We start from the raw sequence: 9,165 nt of genomic DNA on the forward strand, positions 1-9,165 counted from the left end.
TCCCATGTAGTGGGTTTTCTTGTTGTTTTGTTGATGGTTTCTTTTGCTGTGCAGAAGCTTTTTATTTTGATGTAGTCCCATTTGTTCATTTTCCCTTTTAGTTTCCATTGCCCTAGGAGCTGTGTCAGCGAAGAAATTCCTTCGGCATATATCTGAGATTTTGCTACCTGTGGATTCCTCTAATATTTTTATGGTTTTCCGTCTTACGTTTAAGTGCTTTATCCATTTTGAGTTTATTTTTCTGTATGGTGTAAGTTGGTGGTCTAGTTTCATTTTTTAACATGTGTCCGACCAAATTTCCCAACACCATTTATTGAAGATACTGTCTTGACTCCATTGTATGTTCTTGCCTCCTATGTTAAATATTAACTGAGCATAGTGGTTTGGGTCAATTTCTGGGTTCTCTATTCTATTCCATTGATCTATATGTCTGTTCTTGTGCCAGTGCCAGGCAGTTTTGAGAACAGTGGCTTTGTAATACAGCTTGATATCTGGTATTGAGATCCCTCCGACTTCGTTCTTCTTTCTTAGCATCGCAGCAGCTATTCGGGGTTTTGTTTTTTTTTTATTCCAGATGAATTTTTGGAGAGTTCTTTCTAGATCTGTGAAATATGCTGTTGGTATATTAATGGGGAGTGCATTGAATCTATAGATTGCTTTGGGTAGTATGGATTTACCATTGAACCAAAAAAATTAAGATACCTAGGAATAAACTTAACTAAGGAGGTAAAAGACCTCTACCCAGAAAACTACAGGACATTGAAAAAAGAGATAGAGGAAAACATTAACAGATGGAAGAACATACCATGTTCATGGATTGGTAGAATCAACATAATCAAAATGTCCATACTACCCAAAGCAATCTATAGATTCTCAAGTCTTTATGTCTGGGGACCATTGGAGCACGTTAGAGCAAGGTTGAGAGCAAGAGTGAGATGGTTATCTCTGTGCATGTTAGCATTTGACAGAGACTACTCTCAAAGATTTGAGAAGACAGTTTTAAGTGATAGAAGATTTGCATCTAAAAAACATAAAAAAGGTGTAGAGAAAGTAGTATTTGTAATTGCAAGGTTTCTAAAGTCACCACTCTAAGAGGAGGTCCAGGGACCTGTGCTTATCACCAGGTTTTGGCTAGAACAAAGAGTAAATTCTCCTGTCAAGGTGGAGCTTTCTCAGGCAGGCACTTCAAGGGGGGTGAGGGGTGTTGGAGGGGCGGAGTCATTCTAGGAATGCTGCCTGCCTTGAGCTGTTAGAAACTTTTCCAGTATTTGTTGAATCTTTTATTGGGTGGAACAGTGCAGGCAGGAGTGGACAATGAAATTATTTGTGCCTAGAGTTTGCCATTTTTATAGGCCAAGGTTGGGGACCAGTTGACAAGAGAGCTCAGAGGAACCTGACTAGAGTTTGGTGAATAAGAGTCTTTGTCAGATACTTTTTTTTTTTTTAATGACAGGTATAGGGTTAAGGAGAACGGACAAGGGACTAGCCATACAAATATTAGCATTAAGTTTCCCTATTTAGTTTTAGATTTCAACGTGAATTTTTTTGTTTATCCTAAATCTGTGACTTAATTCCTCATATAGTGTCAGCAAGAGGCACTTCAGTACTAAGAGAACAGTCATATTTGAAATAAGCTGAAAGCATTGTAACTTTTTAAACAAATACATTTTTATTGATTTTAGAGAAGAAAGGAGAGGAGAGAGAGATAGAAACATCAATGATGAGAGAGAATCATTGATTGGCTGCCTCCTGCATGCCCCACACTGGGGACTGAGCCCACAGCTCAGGCATGTGCCCTGACCTGGAATTGAACCATGACCTCAATGCTCAACCAGTGAGCTATGCCAGCAGGGCTGTAACTTTTTTTTTCCCCCACCTGCTGGGTACAGTGACATTTCTTTGCAGTAATTCTATTGAAAAAGAATGTCATATAGTAGGCAGGAGAGGTGGGGTGAGGGCTTGTGCATGGGGGAGAGTGTGGTGGGGGAGAGGTCAATGGGGGATAAAAGACTCAGGTAATACTTTAAACAATGAAGAATTAAAAATAAAAGAATGTCAGTTGAACTAAAAGGGGGCAAATACTTTGAAATGACTGCTGTTTTGAAATTATTATCATTATGGGTGAATAGACATATTTGGAGGAACCAAGAAATGAATTGTTTTTTTTTCCCTAAAATAATGCCAAACTTGAATTGCATTCTTAAAGAAAATAGTTAATATTATCATTTTCTTTTCTTACTACTGTCACTTCCTATATGGTAACAATTGATCTAAAGAAAAGTTGACCCATATGGAAGTTTAACAAGTGTGGAAAATATTTTTTTAAAACCTTACATTTCAGCCTAATTTTAAACTGGATAAATTTCCATGGATGACAGGAAATATTTGAGGTATGTAAGTATATATAACTGTAACTTGCCAGTTATTAAACAACATTCTACTTTAGCTTGTCTCAAAATACAACTTCTAATTAAACAGCCTTTGAAAAGTACTGAAAACATTTTAAAGCAAAAAAAAAGTTTCTGTTGCCCTTCTTATTATTTATTTTTTTGCAAGTAATGTGCTTGCAAATAATTAGCTGGGTTTTTTTTCAAGGGATAAATATTCCAACTTGTAATTTTCCCAATTGGACAAGTAGTTACTCAATTTTAAGGCAGTTTGTGCCTTTGGACAATTTTAATTCAACAAATATTTTTAACTGCTTACTCCATGCTAGGGACTGTGTTAACTATTCCATATGCACTGGTAAACAGAGCACATATATTGTATACCCTCAGGGAGCCTGCAATTTTATGATGAAGTAGAATGATACATTAATATATCTAATATAATTAGATATTATAAATGCTGTAAAATAATAGTCTCTTTATTTATAAACCAGTTATATTATTCATGCAGTCATTATAATGGCAAATATATATATCATACAATTTACCTAAATTAAAAATAAATGGCTGCAGCCTGTAAAGGGGAAACTAATCCATTCTGCATTATCATTATAAATCAGACTATAGATGTGGAAAAAGATATACAGTGGGGCCTTGACTTACGAGTGTCCCGACTAACGAGTTTTTCGAGATACGAGCTGTCTCTCGGCTGATTTTTTGCTTTGAGTTGCGAACTAAAGTTCGGGTTATGAGACAGCTTCAGATACCCCACTACTAGTTGGCGCAGTGAACATCACAGTGAATGCCACAACATCAGCCCAGCATCACGTGTCTCACTCGCTCACTTTTTGATTTGACATATGAGTAATTTGAGTTACGAGCTCCGTCATGGAACGAATTAAACTCGTAAGTCAAGGTCCCACTGTATGGATATTATGCATATGTATACATATGCCTGTTTACTTATAAACACCAAGATAAATCAAATGTTCAGATCATCAATGTATGTATATGCATCCCTTTTGGAAGACCTCAACAACTGATTTTGTGTAACTGATAAAAGGCTCACCACAATTATTCTACTAATAATAGAAATATTGAACCCATTTACCTCTGTGGGTACAACCAAGTATACTTCAAAGTTTTACAGAAATGAAAATCTTTCATTTTCAATTCCTATCATACAGAATTACATTTGGTCATTGGATGAATTATTTCATCATTCCTAGGCCAACTCCTGAAAAAGAAATCTGAAAAGAATGTCTTCTATTTATTATATTCTCTCTCTAATTTCAGCCTCAGGGAATTGAGTTCAATGATTAGCATTTAATTGATCAAAACAACTGATAATGCCCTAAAATCTCTTCTCCTTTTATAGACGAATGTTCTCTGAACAACGGAGGCTGTAGCAACCACTGTTCTGTTGTTCCCGGAAGAGGAATTGTCTGCTCCTGCCCTGAAGGACTTCAGCTCCACAAAGACAATAAAACGTGTGAGATCGTGGATTATTGTAGCAATCACCTAAAGTGCAGTCAAGTGTGTGAGCAGCACAAGCACACGGTCAAGTGCTCATGTTATGAAGGGTGGAAGCTGGATGTAGACGGTGAAAGTTGCACAAGTATTGGTAAGCAGATGTGTGTTTTGCTATATTTAACAATAGCAAGTGCTTTTTTGTTTCTGTGTATTGTGTATCTTTCTATATTTAAGAATAGAACTTAAGCCGTAGCCAGTTTGGCTCAGTGGATGGAGCATCGGCCTGCGGACTGAAGGGTCCCAGGTTCAATTCCAGTCAAGGGCATGTACCTGGGTTGTGGGCACATCCCCAGTAGGGGGCGTGCAGGAGGCAGCTGATCGATGTTTCTCTCTCATTGATGATTCTGCCTCTCTATCCCTCTCCTTTCCTCTCTGTAAAAAATCAATAAAATATATTTTTTAAAAAAGAGTAGAACTTAAGAAAAAAATCTAAAGACACCTTCAGAAAATTAGCAAAAGGGTTGATTTAATTTTAGGTAAGGCATAAGTAGAATCTTCTGGACAGGAAATGTTACAATAATCCTTACAATTCATCCAATTATTTCTCCCTCAGATACTGTTTTTATCATCAACCCCCCTAGGAACTTACTTTTGTATGCTCCAAAGCTTTTACTTTTATTTCTCTTTACATTCTTTTTAGAATCTAAAGTCTGGTCTTTTCCCACACTTGTAACTGTATTCCTAGCACTCCTGAAAACAACTCCTTGTTCTGGCTGTTTTCATCTTGTAACTCCCATTTGAAACACTGTGCTGATTCTCTAGGTCAGTGGTCAGCAAACTGCGACTCAGCAAACCTCGGCTCGCGAGGCACATGCGGCTCTTTGGCCCCTTGACTGTGGTTCTTCCACAAAATACCAGCTCTTCCATAAAATACCAACTTCTGCACATGGGCCAGGAAGTTTCAACCGCACTGTACATGCGTGCCTGCATGTGGTATTTTGTGGAAGAACCACACTCAAGGGGACAAAGAGCCAGCTGCATGTGGCTCGCGAGCCATGGTTTGCCGACCACGGCTCTAGGTCATATTTCACAGTGGGAAAAGCATATGAAGGCTGTGGAGTTCAGCATTTGGATTCTAATCCTGCAGCTGGCATTCATTATGGATGTGACTCCAGACAGGTTACATAAAACTCCTTGAGCTTCGGTTTTCTCATCGTTTAAATACCAATGCCCATTATAACAGTATCTCCCCTATAGCATGTTGCAAGAATAGATGGAATACTTGTTACTGTGCCCCACACCCATTAGGTGCTTAATGAATGGCGGCATCCCACTGTCTTTCCAGATTTGTAGTCTGTATCTGCAGGACACTTAGTGGTCCATGACTAAAATTGAAGGGGTCCATGAACTTCGTTGGAGAAAATATCACACCTCTATTTTATTTACCCTCTCACAGAAAGTTAACATTTCTTCCAATTGTGAATGTATGACACAGACCAATTACTATCAGCAACTCTGACTGTATCTCCAATAGAAGTAATAGACATATTTATATCATGTTAAAGTTTCTATATCTCAAAATGTCACTTATGTTCAAGCTTTGAAAACTACAACTACTTCAATAATAGGAGTCATTAGACCCACTGCTGATGGCTATTTGCAGGCTGGCCACAGCCCCTTCAGGTTGGGGGTCCCCGCTGGGGTGCCTGGCCAGCCTGGGTGAGGGGCTGATGGCTGTTTGCAGGCTGGCCATGGCCCCCAGTGTCCCAAGCTCCCAGGGGAGGCTGGCTGGAAGCAGGTATCTGGGATTTATTTAGCTTCTATAATTGAAACTTTGTTGCCTTTTGCGGAGGCCACAGCCGGCCAGGCAGGCGGGAAACTTGGCTTCCTCTATCGCCAGGGTAACCAAGCCTCCTGCTTGCTCCAGCTCCGTGGCTGCCGGCCGCCATCTTGGTTGGGTTAATTTGCATATAATCACTCTGATTGGCTGGTGGGCATGGCTTGGGCGTAGCAAAGGTACAGTCAATTAGCATCTTTGTCTTTTATTAGTGTAGATATATAATTTATGTTTTTACTCTACTGTAGTTTATTTAGTGTGAAACAGTATTATGTCTATTAAGTAATATACTGTACATACATCAACTTAAAAATACTTTAATGCTAAAGAATACTAACCATTACATGAAGCTTCAAGAGTCATAGTCTTTTTGCTGGTGGAGGGTCTTGCCTAGATGTTGATGGCTGCTGACTGGTCAGGGTGGTGATTGCTGAAGGTTTGGGTGGCTGTGGCAATTTCTTAAAGTAACACAACAATAAAGTTTGCTGACTCTTTCTGTCCCAAACAGTTTCTCTGTAGCATGTGACACTGTTTAATAGCATTTTACCTACAATAGAACCTCTTTCAAAATTGGAGTCAGTCCTTTTACACACTGGCACTGCTTTATCAACTAAGTTTATATAATACTCTGAACCCCATATTAAATTGCAACCATCTTTACTTTAGTCTTCATAAAGAGTAGATTTCATTTCAAGAAACTACTTTCTTGGTTCATTCGTAAGAATTAACTCCTCATCTGTGAAAATTTATCATGTGATTTCAGCAACTTAGTCACATCTTCAGGCCCCTCTTCTCATTCTATTTCTCTCGCTATTTCCACCACATCTGAAGTTGCTTCCTCCACTAAAGTCTTGAGCCCTTGAAAGTCATCCATCGGGGTTGGAATCAACTTTTTCTAAACTACTATTAATGTTGATATTTTCTCCTCTTTCCATGAATCACTAAGGTTCTTAATGGCATCTAGATTGGTGACTTCTTTCCAGAAGGTTTTCAATTTACCTTGCCCAGATCCATCAGAGGATTCACAGTTGATGGCAGCTATAGCCTTACAAAATGTGTTTCTGAAATAATATGCTTTAAAGTCAAAATTACTCTTTCATTCATGGGCTGCAGAATGGATATTGTTAACAAGCATGAAAACAACATTAATCTCATTGTACATCTCCATGAGAGCTCCTCAGTGACCAGGTGCATGTTTAAGGAGCAGTGCTATTTTATAAGGAATCATTTTTCCAGAGCAGTAGGTCTCAACAGTGGGCTTAAAATATTCAGTAAACCATGGTAAACAGATTTGCTGTCATTCAGGCTTTGTTGTTTTATTTATAGAGCACAGGTCGAGTTGACTTACCATTGTTCTTAAGGGCCTTAGGTTTTTGAAATGGTAAATGTGACTTGGCTTCAACTTTGTCACCAGCTGCATTAGCCCTTAACAAGAGAATCAGCTTATCCTTTGAATCTTTCAAGCCAGGGACTGACTTCTCTTCTGTATCTATGAAAGTCTTAAATGGCATCTTCTTCCAAAATAAGTCTGTTTCATCTACATTGAAAACCTGTGGTTTAAGGTAGCCACCATTAATTATCTTAGCTAGATCTCCTGGATAACTTTCTGCATCTTCTATATCAGCACTGGCTGCTTTAACTTCTCACTTTAGATTATGGAGGCAGCTTCTTTCTTTAAACTTTACGAACCAGCCAAGCTTCAAACTTTTCTTCTGCAGCTTCCTCAATTGAAGGTTTTGGCTTAGGGGTATTGTGGCTGGTTTGATCTTCTATCCAGACCACTAAATGATGTTGTTTTTTATATATCCTATATAATAAAGAGGTAATATGCAAATTAACCCTCATGCCCTCACAAGATGACTGCCTATGACCAGGCCAGGATCGGACCTAAACCGGCAGTCGGACATCCCTCGAGGGGTCCTGGATTGGAGAGGGTGCAGTCTGGGCTGAATTTCGAGTACCGGTCCTCTAGTATATATATAAGCACTAAGGCTGTTACTTATCATTGGTGTGTTCACTTGAGTAACACTTCTAATTTTCTTCAAGAACTTTTCTTTTGCATTCATAATGTGGCTAACTGGTGCACAAGGCTTTTGGACGTTTTCATGACTCTGTTGCTAAGCTCAGTCATTTCTAGCTGTTGATGTAAGTGAGAAATATTTGACTCTTTCTTCACTTGAACACTTACAGGCCATTTTAGGATTGATAATTGACTTAATTTTAATATTGTTAAATTTAATATTATCAGAGAATGCATTGGCCCTAGGAGAGGGAGAGTGGTGGGAATGGCCAGTTAATGGAGTAATCAGAAGACACACAACATTTATCCATTAAGTTATCTGTTTTATATGAGTGGAAGTTCATGGTGCACCAAGACAATTACAGTAGTAACATGAAAGGTCATAGATCACAGATCTCCATAACAAATATAATAATAATGAGACAGTTTGAAATACTGCAAGAATTACCAAAATGTGACACAGAGACATTAAGTAAACAAATGCTGTTGGAAAAATGATGCCAATAGACTTGCTTAACTAAGTAGCATTTAACCTTTAATTTGTAAAAAACAACAACAACAACAAAAAAAAAACTACAGTACTGCAAAGCACAAAAATTGACCTGCCTATATTTTACATTTTAAATATAATATGGGGCTTTTCTTACATGAAGAATGTAACCTGCTGGTAATTTATCCCTTTCTAAAGCATTTCATTTACTTCATTTTTTTACAAAAAGTTCTATCCTAGATTCATAGTTCAATAAAAATAAATAGACTAGTAATTATAGAACTTCATAAATAATTTTTTTTTGCTCTTTTCTTTATTTCCATAATTCTTAAGTTGAGTCCTGGTTTTTAAAATGTGTTTTTCCTATTGAATGCAACACCTGTGCTAATTCTCTTTGTTCAGAAATAAAGAGTAATACAACTCTTTATGCTTCAATTTAGAACAATGATGCCACATTATTTTTTCCTTTTGAATTTTGCTCTTTTGTTCTTTCATGTTTTCTTCTCTAATTTTTTCTTCCTAAATTCTATACCACCTGTTTTTTTCTAAATTGCTGAACTTAATTCAAGATTTTTTAAGTTCCCACCTAACAACTTATTAGTTAAATGTAATGATTTTCATAATTACTGCTTTTATGTTATCTATCTACACTAATAAAAGAGAAACATGGTAATTGGCGTACGACCGCTACCCTTTTCATTGGCTAATCAGTGAGTATATGCAAATTAACTGACAAACAAGATGGCGGCTAATTTGCATATGTCAGCTCCAAGCCACAGACTGAGGCTTTAGGCCTAGGCCGGGGAGGAGCCAGCCAGCGATCTTCCGCGGCAGCGGCAGCGGCAGCGGCAGCAGCGGCGATAGAGGTGGAGGCGGCGACAGCGAGCTGGGAGTGCCCGGCCCAGGCCTAAAGCCTCCAGCAGAGGCTTTAGGCTTGGGCCGGGGAGGAGCCAACCAG

General features: G+C 38.3%; 1 protein-coding gene across 1 annotated transcript in view; it reads left to right on the top strand.

The window, feature by feature from the left end:
• The window catches only part of LRP1B (low density lipoprotein receptor-related protein 1B), a 1,756,854-nt gene that overhangs the window by 1,117,214 nt on the left and 630,475 nt on the right, over positions 1 to 9,165 (top strand). Inside the window, exon 23 of the mRNA XM_014548045.1 lies at positions 3,766 to 4,011. Within this exon, the coding sequence (XP_014403531.1) occupies positions 3,766 to 4,011 (246 nt within the window). The remainder of the gene's footprint in view (positions 1 to 3,765; positions 4,012 to 9,165) is intronic.

Source organism: Myotis brandtii, unplaced genomic scaffold (genome assembly GCF_000412655.1).
Source record: "Myotis brandtii unplaced genomic scaffold, ASM41265v1 scaffold493, whole genome shotgun sequence".
Taxonomy (NCBI): Eukaryota; Metazoa; Chordata; class Mammalia; order Chiroptera; family Vespertilionidae; genus Myotis; species Myotis brandtii.